The sequence below is a fragment of the Pogoniulus pusillus genome, chromosome 15, assembly GCF_015220805.1.
Source record: "Pogoniulus pusillus isolate bPogPus1 chromosome 15, bPogPus1.pri, whole genome shotgun sequence".
In the NCBI taxonomy this organism is placed as follows: Eukaryota; Metazoa; Chordata; class Aves; order Piciformes; family Lybiidae; genus Pogoniulus; species Pogoniulus pusillus.
In genome coordinates, this window is record NC_087278.1 from 20,821,105 (window position 1) to 20,834,903 (window position 13,799).

General features: G+C 52.7%; 1 protein-coding gene across 1 annotated transcript in view; it reads left to right on the plus strand.

Annotated features, from left to right (window-relative positions):
* Nucleotides 1–6,110: 6,110 nt before the first annotated feature.
* B4GALNT3 (beta-1,4-N-acetyl-galactosaminyltransferase 3) overlaps nt 6,111–13,799 on the plus strand; it is a 67,395-nt gene continuing 59,706 nt past the window's right edge. The window contains exon 1 of the mRNA XM_064155666.1: nt 6,111–6,273. Coding sequence (XP_064011736.1) covers nt 6,132–6,273 — 142 coding nt within the window. The 5' untranslated portion in view covers nt 6,111–6,131. The remainder of the gene's footprint in view (nt 6,274–13,799) is intronic.

Genomic DNA, 13,799 nt, shown 5'->3' on the forward strand with positions numbered 1-13,799 from the left:
TTTTAAGATGTCAATAAAGAATTATTGGCATTTCCAAAAGGTTTACTGGGAAAGGTTCCAAGACCTATATTAGTTCTGCAATTTTGAGGCAGAAACCAAGAAAATAATAATTACTTCTGAGAGAGATGAGGATTTTTTTGCTGCTTTGAATTAGCTCTGTATGACTTGGAGCCTTTCAGTACAGCTTTTTTCAATACAGCCAAGCCCTGGGTGTAGGTTCAGAGAATTTGAAAGGGCTCCAGAGTGCCTGGTTCCAGGAACATGGACACTGTCCTACAGAAGTTTAAAGGTAGAACTGGACAAATATTCAGGTTTCTTGCACAAGATTAAAATAAGCAGTAGGGGAAAACTTGATTGTAGGTAAGGAAGAATCACAGAATTATCAGAGCTGGAAGGGACGTCAAGGATCATCTAGTTCCAAACCCATCCCACGTTGCTCAGAGCCCCATCCAGCCTGGCCTTAAAGACCTCCAGGGATGGGACTGCAACCACCTCCCTGAGCAACACTGTTCCAGTGTCTCACTACCCCCATGAAAGCACTCAATGAACGATTACTTTTCTAAAGCTTCCAGATGGGTACTTGTGACTTAAAAGTTACTTTGTGTGAAAAGACTTTGACATTGTAAACAAGAATTAAGAGCAAAGATTTGTAGATAAGAACTGAGGAGAGGATAGGGCACAATTCTCATGCAAGAAGTAAAATGCCATTAAAAAGTAAAGGCATTAAAGCTCCTCCTAACCCAACTGATGGTAACAAAAGCCTGCAGGCAAGCTGGGGAGAGCAGAAGGAGCATAGGGTTAGTGTTGGCTTGTTTGAATCACTACACAGACATTGCCACTGTCACCCAGTGTTTCACTGAGCAGCAGCACAGACAGCTACAAGTCCTCTGGGTTGGTAAATGCAGGAAAAAGAGTGCTTGCATCTCAGAAAGGATGTTGAAAGAGTGGGTAAGGCACAGAACCACAGATGATTCAGCAGGAGAGGAAAGGTGGTGCAAGAGCTCCTGCTGCATTAAGTAGGCTGATTAATATGCACATATCTAGAAGATTAAAAACTTCCAAAGGCCTCTGTATGCCAGCAGAGAAAGGCTAAGAACCAGCAGAGAAAGGCTAAGAACCATCAGCCTGAGCCTGAAGTTAATAACCCTGCCCACATTTTTAAGAGGAAAGTTGTGCTTTTTCCCCCCCTCCCTGTAGCCAACTTCTCATGGAGGTAACCAATTCTACATTTCTGTTATCGAGAAATGATTGCATTGCTAGAGAAGGTAGCTTGTTGTAATGAGTTGCTGGGTTTGACACATAAGCACTTAATGAAGTGTCATGACATGAAGTAACAGGAAATCATTTCATAGTTCCCTCTGGCTTTGAAGCCATAATTATTCCTGTGCAATAGTTGCAGGAGTTTTTCAGCGCTTAGGCAGTTGCCTTGATTGCAGTAATGTCTGCTGTGTCAGCAGAGTGGCACAAGGAAAGGAGAACCAAAAGAAGCAAACAAAACACCCAGCAAAAGCTGAAAAATCCCTCATGATCTGCAACCTGCAGGAACTCCCAAATTAACGGGTTAGGACTGCAGACAGTCAAACCAGTAACAGCTTTTAGAGCCCAGTCTCTTTCAGAAGACCCAAGAAAGGGAAATAATGGGGAACTGTCTCTGCAGAGGCTGCCTTTTCCTCTTAAAACCATGTTTGCCTTTGAGCTGTTTCGGTTATGCAGGTTGAGATGAAGTCACTGTGCTTCAGAGCATGGCTGAGGTTAGGAAGAAGGGTGTGGAGCCACCAGAGTGGTGAAGGCTAGGGACAGTTGGGTATCTTTGATGTGGGGCTGGTAATTAGTGCTAAAATGAAAATTACACAAGAAGAAAGAAGGCAAGGAGCAAGTGGCAGATAATTGAACCTTTGGGGAGGCTACAGAGAAAGGCTGCTGGCACAGAGCTAAAAGTAGTTCACAGAACAGAGAAACAGTTGTTAGATAACTAGGAGCAAAAGCAGAACGAGAAGAGGCAGAGATGTGCAGAGACAGAGCTAGAGAGGGGAGCCAGGAGGAACAGGAGACACACATTAAATGCTGCACCGCTATCAAAGGTTGCTTTTGTCCCGAGGAAACAGCCAAAATGGAAAACAAAAGCCACAAAAGGCGAGAAATACTCGAGTTGTCTGGCAAACAGGCAGCTTCTTTGAAGCTGCTATTCAGGGCAGGCCAGGAGAGGGGTATCCCAAAGGGAGCAGCAATCGGATGTTCCAGGATGGTCCATTAGGGCAGTCAGCAGTGTCAGCTTCCCTGCCTCATCTGAATGTGGCCTGGACTCCTGCTGCAGCACTTGTTTCCAGCTCCTTTGCTGCTCCCTTCCCTAGTGGGGCTGGCCCTGGCTCCTGGGATTGTTACAGGCTGTGGTTCCCAACGCTACCATGATGCCTCAGGAGTTATGAGCACACATCTGGGTGACAGCAGGATGCTGTAAGATGGAGAACATGAGACTTGTGGTGGGCTTGGGGTAAAGCATTTGTCTGAATTGGTTTATCAGCAGAGACACTCCTACTTCTGGGCATCAGTGCTTTCTGCAGTGAAGTCCAAAAGCTGCTTTAAGCACAGCATGGGGCTGTTCAGATTCCTCATTTCACTGCTTATTACACACCCAGATGGCCTCCTCTTTGCTGTTGTTCTGCTGTGGTACTTGTAACAGGCAAACATCAGCATACCTCACCACTTTCCTTAAGCTTCTTCATAGAATCACAGAATCAAACAGGCTGGAAGAGACCTCCAAGCTCAGCCAGGCTTGGCTTCAACACCTCCAGGGACAGTGACTCCACTATCTCCCTGAGCAGCCCATTCCAATGCCAATCACTCTCTCTGACAACAACTTCCTCAGAACATCCAGCCTAGACCTCCCCTGCCACAACTTCACACTGTGTCCCCTTCTTCTGTTGCTGGTTCCCTGGCAGAAGAGACCAACCCCACCTGGCTACAGCCTCCCTGCAGGTAGCTGCAGGCAGCAATGAGCTCTGCCCTGAGCCTCCTCTGCTGCAGGCTGCACACCCCCAGCTCCCTCAGCCTCTCCTCACAGGGCTGTGCTCCAGGCCCCTCACCAGCTTTGGCGCCCTCCTGTGGACACCTTCCAGTACTGCAACTTCTCTCTTGAATGGAGGAGCCCAGAACTGGACACAGCACTCAAGGTGTGGCCTGAGCAGTGCTGAGCACAGGGGCAGAAGAACCTCCCTTGTCCTGATGCCCACACTGCTCCTGAGCCAGCCCAGGATGCCATTGGCTCTCCTGCCCCCCTGGGCACTGCTGCTTCATCTTCAGCCACTCTCTACCAGCACCCCCAGCTCCCTCTCTGCCTGGCTGCTCTCAGCCACTGTCTCCAGCCTGTAGTGCTGCTTGGGGTTGTTGTGTCCAAAGTGCAGAACCCTGCACTTGGCCTTGTTCAATCTCATCCCATTGGCCTCTGCCCACTCACCCAGCCTGTGCAGGTCCCTCTGCAGGGCTCTCCCATGCTCCAACAGCTCCACACCTGCTCCTAGCTTGGTGTCATCTGCAAACTTAATGATGCTGGACTTAATCCTCTGGTTCAGATCATCAATAAAGATATTGTACAGGATTGGGCCCAGCACTGATCCCTGGGGAACACCACTAGTGACAGCTGCCAGCTGGATGTGGCACCATTCACCACCACTCTCTGGGCCCAGCCCTCCAGCTACTTCTTGACCCATATCAGAGTGAATCTGTCCAAGCCATGAGCTGCCAGCTTTGCCAGGAGCTTGTTGTGGCAGACAGTGTCAAAGGCCTTGCTGAAGTTCAGGTAGACTCCATCCACAGCCTGCCCCACACTCAACAGGTGGGTAACCTGATCATAAAAGCAGATCAGGTTTGTCAGACTCTTTTCCAGAGACAACAGCTTTTCAGTGTTTTCATTGTAGCAGAGTTCTATCAGGAAAAGTATTGGCTTGCTTTCCAGGTCAGCAGGAGTCCTGTTGGTCTGTAATATCACTGTCCCCTCCATCTCAGTGCCATTTTCACAAGAGAAATGGATGCCTGCTTACTTTCATCTCCACCAGAGCTTTTACAGAGTGCCACTGTCCTTTTCCAGAGTGAAATTTGCTCTTTCAGGAAGCTTCCTGCTAAGAATATACTGTTTGGTTAGCAAACTTCTGGCACGCTCAGTGAGTTTGCAGGCAACACCAACTTGAGCAAGAGTGGTGATCTGCTTGAGGGCAAGGAGGATCTACAGAAGGATCTGGCCAGGCTGGATCAATGGGCTGAGGCTAATTGTACTCAACCAGGCCAAGTGCCAGGTGCTGCACTTGGGTCACAACAACCCCATGCAACGCTACAGGCTTGGGGCAGGGCAGCTGCAAAGTACCTAGCAGGTAAGGACCTGAGGGGTATTGTTGGACACCTGGCTTCATATCAGCCAGTGCTGTGCTCAGGTGGCCAAAAAGGCCAAGAGCATCTTGGCCTGCGTGGGCAGCAGGAGTAGGGAAGTGATTGTCTCTCTGTCCCTGACACTGGTGAGGCTCCAATTCAAACGCTGTGTTCAGCTTTGGGCCACTCACTACAGGAAACACAGTGAGGTGCTGCAGCACCTCTGAAGTAGAGCAATGAAGCTGGTGAGGAGTCTAGAGCACAGGTCTCAGGAGGAGCAACTGAGAGAATTAGGGTTGTTCAGGCTGGAAAAGAGGCTCAGGTGAGACCTTATCAGTCTCTATGACTACTTGCAAGTGTATAAAACAGGCCCCAGTTGCCCCAAACAAATCCCTCCGCCACAGAGCTGAAGGGACATGGCTCTGAAGCGTCTGTGAGAGGCTCACAGCAAGGAAAACTGTGGTCTGTCTGCCCCTCCCAGTGTGTGACAAGCAATAGCAGGGTCTCTAGGGGCTGCCTGGACACTGGCAACACAGCAGCTGATGCCAGAGGCTTGCAATGCTTGGGGTGCTGTCACTTGGGCTGATGTCAGCCAGTCCCTGCTGGGGCACTGCTGCTCTTTCTTGGCCTTCTGTGCCATTTAAAGGTAGAGCACACTTTCTAAGGCTAAGTATGTTGAGTGTCTTTCTGTGCAGCCTCTCACTTCAGAATGCTGCTATGAAAGGAAGCTGCCCCCTTAAAAAAACGCTCGGTCATTGTTGCATGTATTTCAAGAAGCATCCCTGAGCTCGAGGTTTTCTCTTGGTGGTTGCACACAGCGACCTGTGCAGCTGCAGAGCCGTTCTGGTGTCTGTGACCAAATGCTCACAGCACACACGCTTGGGAAGATGTTCTCCCGGACTCTCTGGGATGCATTGCGTGTAATCAGAGAGTTTCGTTTCACCCGGGAGGGATTCAGTTCGCATCCTCAGAGACCTCTTGTGTGTGCGAACCAAGCCATCAGCATGGGGAGGAAGGGGAAGCTGAGAAACCCTCTACGGAGGCGTGCTTGAGATGGGCAACGCAACACAGCGGCGGGAGCAGGGCCGGTGCTGCTCTGCGAGAGCGCCTGCGACCTCCTCCCTCTGGTGGATCCGGGCAGCCTAACGCCGGAGGCAGCTGCTTCACAAAGAGACTCGGAGACTTACTGTTCCTCCCTGCTTCGAAGCAAACACACTTGTTGCGCAAGGTGAGACACCTTGAAGTGGATGCAGCTGTGTGTGGCTGTACGATCTTGAACCGCCCCGCTCTAGCCCTGCTTCCCCCGGCGCGGAGGAGTCACCGCTTGTCGGAGGGGCCTGCCGGTGCTGGTGCCGCTAGGAAAGGGGCTGGGAGGAGGATTTGGAGCCGGGAGATCGTGGCCGCGCCTCTGCTGCTGGAGCAGCCTTCCCGCCACCTTGGCAGCAGCGGAGCCCTCTGGCAGCGCCGACCCCGCGGGCTGGCGCTGACGGCTGCGCCGCTCAAGCGGCCGGGAGGGGCGAGAGCGGAGGCAGTCCCGACGCGTACCCCCGGTTCGGCCTCCGCGGAGGCAGTCCCGACGCGTACCCCCGGCTCGGCCCCCGCGGGGCGGAGGCAGGTGCGGGGGGGCGGCGGCAGAGCCCGGCCGGGAGCTCCCTCCGCGGGGGCGCGGCGCCGCCCCGCACCTGGGCCCGCCTCACGAAGGAGTGGGGGCCGAAGCGGCGCGGCGGGAGCATGGCCCGGGGCGGCGGGGGCCGGGCGTCCTGAGCGGCGCCATGCGGGGCCGGCTGCTGGCGCGGCTGCGGCGTCGGCGGCGATTGCTGCGGCTGCTGCTGGCCCTGGGCGCTCTGGCCCTAGGGCTCTGGGCCGCTTACCTGGAACTAGTGGCGGCCGGCGGCGGAGCTCCCTCAGACCGCGGTGAGTTACCCTGTGGAGCGCCAGGGGAGGGTGAGGCAGGGCGGCAGGGTCCGGTCCCATCCCGTCCTTTGCAGCCCGGCGCGGTCTGGGGCTTCCTCGAGTTCCCCGTTCCGCTATGGAGCCCAGTGCAGAGCAGCCGGTCCCAGGCCGGCCGAGGAGGAGGGGGTAGAGGCAGCGCTGCTGCAGCGGCGGGCGACGGAGTTCTGCCGGCGAGCGGGGAGCCGCTTCCCGGGTAGCCCTGAGGGACTGAGGTGAGGTTTGTGCCCCGGCAAGGAGAAGAGTGTTGGGAGGTTTTGCTTTTCTGCTCTCGGCTTGTCGGTTCTCGCTTTTGTCTCTGTCAGGAGACATGTCAAAATGTGACCTTTGCTGGAGTTGCAGAGCCCGGAGTCACGGCTTTTGGCTGCCTCTTGTTTGCGGTGCTAGAAGGCATCAGAGCTGCTTTTAATATCGCTTTGGTTCGAGAAGTGTATGCAAAGGAGGAGGGAATGCACACCCTGCAGAGGTGCGCTGCGAGCGGGCTCGTTCTGTTGGAACTCGGAGCGAAGCGGTGCGGCAGGGCTGATACCAGGTGCAGCTGCCTGCTTTTTCTTCCCGGCTACAGGAAAAACAACCATTTCCAATCGCCTTCGGCTTTCTGCGGCTCTCTCCTTTCTTACAGCTGCAAGAAAGCTTTAAACGGCCCAAGGTTTTGTAAATGCCTGCGGTGGAGTGGCTGCTGGGTTGAAAGTAGTGGCAGTGCTTGGTGCCAGTCGGAGTTGTTAGTAGTTTTCTAAATACATGGGAGTGAACACTGAAGTATGCTTTGTAGTATGGTAGCCCCTTAATTAACACCCTCACTTCTTACTTCCGCGGGTCAGGCTTGGTTTCAGCCTTAGAGCTGTGGCTGTGTAAGGACCTCCACCAATGTCTACTCGACTGAGTCTGTTTACAGGACTTCAGCTTGTGCATTTGTTCTGTATGATAGGTGACGTTAAAGCTAAACCCACGTATTTATTGTTCCAGCTGCGTAAGAGATCTGATGTCTTTGGCTAAGAGAAATCCTCCAGTTAGAATCCACCTTTTTCATCTTGTCCTGGTGGGATGGATTGGGATGTGAGAAGATGAATTGCACTACGAAGTTGCTTTGCGTTGTATCTTTTGTGCGATCTGGTCAAGCCTCCTACTCTAGCACCACTTTGCTAATGCCCTCAGAGAAGACTGTAGAGGTGTGTGGAGGATTTGTGTAGGGCAGCAAGGGAGGAAACAAGCCTCTCAGAGGCATTTAACGTAGTGTCTGTAAGGAGAGAGGGACTGAGCCAGGTGTCAGCCATACAGCTGACAGTCCTCTTGGCTGCCAGCAGTGCGAAAGGAGGAGGAGGAAGGGATGGGAGAAGTGGGCAGAGAGCATGAGAACAGTAGAGCTGTGCAGGAACAAGCAACCTTTCTTACAAATTTGGTTTGTCTTTGCTTTTAGATAGGGTTATTTTTGCATCTCTGTCACAGAAGTCGTTCTGTTGTAAGATTGAAGCTGGAAACAGTGACACGACTGTGCTCTAGCAGATAAAACAGAAGATGAGGAAATTCATTATGTTGTATTAAAGTTGAATTATGTAAAAGTCCAGATTCTCCCAGATCCACCAGAGATGTTGCTGCTCATTGCATGTGGAAAGCATTGAAATGCTGCTGGAAGGAGTGGGAGTGTGAAACCCTCTGGCAGGCAGCTCCTCGTGGCTCTGCAGCAGCACGGAGGGAAAGCCATGGTGAAGAGCCAAGGCTCTGGGGACACACCTGACAGTTGGCATCATGTTTTCCTGGCCTTGTGGCCAGGATCCCAGAATCTGCTAGCAGGAGGATGGTGACCTTCCCCACCCTTCCTCTTGCCCCAGTACCTCTAAAAGCCCATTTTCTTGTAAGAGAAATCAGAAGTTGGAGCGAAGGACAATTCTTCTCTTTTGCTGTGAAAACTAAGTCCTGTTTTCTTCTCTGGGGACCAGGGCAGCTGCATTTGTGACTCCATGTGGTGAGACTTTGCAGACATCCCAGGGAGCTGGTGCAGGTGGGAGCGACTCTCAGAGCAATTAATACTTCCTCCACCATTTCTGTATTGTTTTCCATCAGATGTCCCAATTGGGAACCCTACTGTAAGTCACTTCTGGGACCAACCAAGAGCTGCCACTGCAACTTAACTGCTGCAACTGCCTCCCCAGTGATCAGTGATAATGTAAAGGCTGTTTGGGCATTTTTTTTCCTGGGCAAAAGGCTAAGCATCTCCCTCCATTGGGGCCAGGAATCACAGAATTAACCAGGTTGGAACAGACTTCTAGGATCACCGAGTCTAACCTATCACCTAACCCTTCTACATAATTAAACCATGGCACTAAGTGCCTCATCCAGCCTCCTTTTAAACACCTCCGGGGATAGGGATTCCACCACTGCCCTGGGCAGTCCATTCCAATGCCAGGCACTCTTGCTGTGAAGAACTTCTTCCTAATGTCCAGCCTAAACCTGCCCTGGCACAGCTGGAGGCTGTGTTCTCTTGTTCAGTCACTGGGTGTCTGTGAGAAGTGCCCAACCCCACCTGGCTACAACCTTCTTTCAGGTAGTTGTAGCCAGCAATGAGCTCTGCCCTGAGCCTCCTCTTCTGCAGTCTGCACACCCCCAGCTCCCTCAGCCTTTCCTCACAGGGCTGTGCTCCAGGCCCCTCACCAGCCTCAGTGCCCTTCTCTGGACACATTCAAGCACCTCAACATCTGTCTTAAATTGAGGGGCCCAGAATTGGCCACAGGACTCAAGGAAGATGAAGAACTGTTGGGCTTAGGAGGAGATTTACTGTTTCCATCTGCTGTGTCTCTAACAGGAGTTTCTCCTTGCTGCCTGAAAAGGCACTGCCGAGTAGGCTGTGTATGGCAAGCCAAGGAGAGACAAGGGTATTTTATCTTGCAGAAAGCTGAGCCCTCTTCGTGCAAGGCTGTAAGGACTCAGAAAACAGTCCCTTTCAGCAACAGAATCATAGAATCAGTCAGGGTTGGAAGGGACCACAAGGAGCAGCCAGTTCCAATCCCCCTGCCATGGCCACGGACACCCTTCCCTAGATCAAGCTGGCCACAGTCTCATCCAGCCTGGCCTTAAACACCTCCAGCCATGGGGCCTCAACCACCTCCCTGGGCAACCCATTGCAGCCTCTCACCACTCTCATGCTCAACAACTTCCTCCTCACCGCCAGTCTGAATCTCTTCACCTCCAGCTTTGCTCCATTCTCCCCAGTCCTCTCACTCCCTGAGAACCTAAAAAGTCCCTCCCCAGCTTTTTTATAGGCCCCCTTCAGATGCTGTAAGGCCACAAGAAGGTCACCTGGGAGCATGGGATAGAGCACAGGCTCTCATGATGGCCCTGCACTGCCCCTGCTCCTAGGCCAGTGCTTTGGAGAAGGTCTTCAGGCACGGTAGATCCTCCCCAGCTTTATGGTCCTCTCCTCCCTTTTCCCCAGCAGATCAATGCATGGTGAAGGAAGCAAGTGTCAGATGGCTTGGCTGTGGGTGTTGGAGGAAGTGATGCTTTCAGATTGCCCTGAGTGTTCTCTCGTGATGCATGTGCTGCTTTGCTGTGCAAGGAAGTTCAGCCTGTGAGCTGTGTGGGTGAAAGAGAATAAAGAGCCCAGGAGAATAGGCTGTAACCTGCGCTGTGTGCTGGCTCCCGTGGCACCACCACGCTGCACAGGCTCTGCCCGTGAGGGTCATTGTGCTGTAACGTTGAAGGTCAGGGAACTAGCCTGAGATGCAGAATTCACGTTCAGTTTACCCTCTGGGTTGGGATTAACACAGACCAGGCTCCTTCTCTTGCTGTCAGGGAAGTGTGGGATGGGCTGGACAGGGACAAACAGTGGGATGGGCTCTCAAGAGTTAGCACCTTCCTTTGCAAGTGATGCTGGAAGGAGCAGGCAGTCTGGTTCAGAAAAAGCAAACCAGAGCATATTTCTTGTTCTTGTGCATGAGTGCATCAAGGTATTCCTGCATATGCTTCCCAGGGAGCCTCAGTGGCAGGACTGTGGTCTCTCTTGGGCAGGAGTGTGTTTCTTTGCCCTTGTTGTGGAGCTTGCCTTTCTTTTTTGCTCTCACATCGAGCTTGTCTGGGTGGTCTGCTGGCCAATAGGTATTTATGGGCATCTCAACAACGTTTACAGTTGAGTGAATAACAACAAACAAGCTGATGTGAGTTGGAGATGGGCACAACTCTCCTCACATGAAATGTGGCCTGGAAGTCGTGCAAAACAAGTTGTAGCAGGCAGGACACTGCCAAGAAACCCGAGGAGCTGGAGACAGTCTGTTTGCTCCTGCTGCTGACAGGCACTAACCTCTGTGGAGTGAGCTCTCCATTAGAAATGTTTTTCTCGTCTTTACTGGCTGCTGCACTGGCACACTTTGCTCCCACACGTGAATGCTGGAGACTTTCTCGTTTTAAAGGTGAAAGAGAGGTGGGAGAAAATACCAGCGAAGCATGGAGGAGCCAGGTCTGGAGAGCAAGTCCTGCACCCTGCCTCTGCTGCTCTCATGCCTTCAGCTTGGCAGCATGGCTGGAAGCGGCAAGGGCAGGGACAGACAAGAGCCTGCCTCTTCCCAGTGCTGCTGCAGTGCTCTGGTTGGACAGAAAGGCAGCCGGGGCAGCCTTCTCCTCCTGCTACTTCTGTTTTCCTCTTCTGTGCCCAGCAGTGCCTCCTCTCACCCACCCAGGCAGAAAGGTAGGACTCTGAGGGGGCAAGGCTGGCATCAGCAAGCTGTGCTTGCAGACAGGGAGGGTGAGCAATGATCCATCCCCTTGGCTTTAAAACCTGATGTCAACGTAGTAGAAGCAAATCCCAGTCCTGGAGGAAACTGGGGTGTGAGGTCCTTGCCAGACATTGCTGTGCAGAACTTGTTTCTTCTGCTGTCTTAGGGGACTGGAAGTCACTTGCACTTGATTTCCTTGACTGCAGCTCTGAGTGTGTCCCACTAAGCCAGGCACAAGTAGTGGGTGCATGACTGCTGGGAGGTGTAGCTTGGAGGAACAAGGGCTAGAGGGGGCCTTTAATCGAATGAACAGTGTCACACCATTGCAGCATCACAGAGGCTGGAAAAGACCTCTGAGATCATCAAGTGATAGTGATATGACTCAACACCATGACATCAGCTAAAGCATGCCACCAAGTGTGGCATCCAAGCTTGCCTTAAACACCTCCAAGGACTGTGACTCCACCACCTTCTGGGCAGTGCATTCCAGTCTCTAATTCCTCTTTCTCTCACAAAGTGCTTCCTAAAATCCAACCTAAACTTCTCCTGGAGCAGCTTCAGGCCAGGCCCTCTTGTCCTGTCACAAGCTGCCTGGGAACAGAGCCTGACCCCTACCTTATTACACCTTCCCTTCAGGTAGCTGTAGAGAGTGCTAAGGTCCCCCCCAAGTCTCCTCTCCTCCAGGCTGAACACCCCCAGCTCCCTCAGCCTCTCCTCAGCAGCCTTCCCCTCCAGCCCCCTCCCCAGTCTCATTGCCCTCCTCTGGCCCCACTCCAGCCCCTCAATGTCTCTCTTGCAGTGAGGGCTCAGAGCTGCACACAGTGCTCGAGCTGAGGCCTGCCCAGTGCCAGCGCAGGGCAGAGTGACAGCCCTGGTGCTGCTGGCCACACTGGTCCTGATACAGGCCAAGATGCCATTGGCTTTCTGTGCCAGCTGGGCACACTGCTGGCTCATGTCCAGTGCTGTCACTCAGCACTGCCCTCTCTGCTAGGCTGCTCTCCAGCTACTTATTCCCCAGCCTGCAGCTGTTCTGGCCAGGTCCCTCTGCAACATCTTCCTACCCTCCAGCAGACTGACTCCCTCCCAGCTTGGTGCCATCTGCAAACTGACTGAGGGCAGCTACCATCACCAGACACCAGCTGGCTGCTGCTCCATTGACAGCCACTCTTTGTGCCCACTCACCCAGCAAAGGGTGCACCTGTCCAGGCCATGGGCTGCCAGCTTTGCCAGGAGCTGTGCCAAAGGCTCTGCAGCAGTCTAGGTAGAGCACATCCACAGCCTTGCCCTCCTCAACCAGGTGGGCCCCCCAGTCACAGAATGCAGTCAGGCTGGCTAGTCAGCACCTTCCTTTCCTAAACCCCTGCTGGCTGGGCCTGGTCCCCTGACCTGCTGCTTGATGGCACTCAGGATGAGCTGCTCCATAACCTTGCCAGGCACCGAGGTCAGGCTGCCAGGCCTAGAGTTTTCTGGATCCTCTTCCTGGCCCTTCTTGTGGCTGGCCCTCACACTGGCCAACTTGCAGCCAGCTGGTGCCTCTCCAGGTAGCCAGACTGGTGATCAACCACTGAGAGTGGCTGTGCCAGCCCTTGTGCCAGCTCCCTCGGCACCCTAGGGTGAATCCCATCTGGACTCATAGACTTGTTAGGGTCTCAGTGGCACAGCAGGTCACTAACTCCATCTTCCTGAGTTCCACGAGGGCTGTTCTGCTCCCCATCCCTATCTACCAACGGCAGAGCTCAGTGCCCTGGGGACAGTCAGTTGTTTTGTTAAGAGTGAAGCAAAGAAGGTGTTAAGTACTTCGGCCTTCTCCTTGTCTTCTGTTACTGCATTCCTCCCATTGTCTAAGGAATGGAGACTTTCCCTGCCCCTCTTCTTGTTGTTGCAGAAGGATTGGACTGGATGAGCTTTGGAGGTCCCTTCAAAAGACTACATTGGGTGATTCTGTGCTCCACAACCTCCCTGGGCAACCTGCGCCAGTGTCTCACCACCCTCACTGCAAAGCGCTTCTTCCTAACATGCAGCTTCAGTCTCCTCTCTGCCAGTTTAAACACCTCCAGGGAGGTCGTGGAGCACAGAATGTGATTCCTAACATCCAGTTTCAGTCTCCCCTCTGCCAGTTCAAACCCATTCCTCCTCATCCTGTCATTACAATACCTTGCCAATAGTCCCTCCCCAGCCTTCCTCTAGGCCCCCTTCAGATACTGGATATTGCTTTATCTTTTTGATTGTCTAATCTGCTTGGCCTCTGGCCTGTGAGTATGAGCAGGCTTGTGTAGAAGCCCATGTTTGTCTAAGCTCATGCACACTAAACAGTAGTTCCTTGTCAGATACTCTTACATCCCATTTACCAGTAAAAACATTCTGCATCATCACCTGTTAGGCAGCAGAGCTGCCTGGTGGAGCTCTCTTGAAGGAAGGGTAAACTGCATTAATGCTATGTGTGTTGTTCCCCACACACACATTCTAAATAAATCTGTTTCTGCCTTGCATCAAGAGGCCACTTATTTCCATGTCATTAGTGCAGGCTGTTTGACTTGGCTCATGGATTTAGTGTTGGCAGCACCAGCAGCTTCCTCCGTGCTGCTGTTCATTTGAGCCTGGTTATCTGCAGCCCTTCTCGTAAATGCTTCACTTCCTACATTAGTTTTATTTATACTCTCTAATGTTATTTTCTGCAAGGATTGCAGCAGTCGTGTCTGGGCACTGTTAACCCCATCAAAACTGCAGAACAAAACTTGGGGTGGTCTGAGGATCTCCTGTCCAGAGCAGCCTATGCTAAGAGTC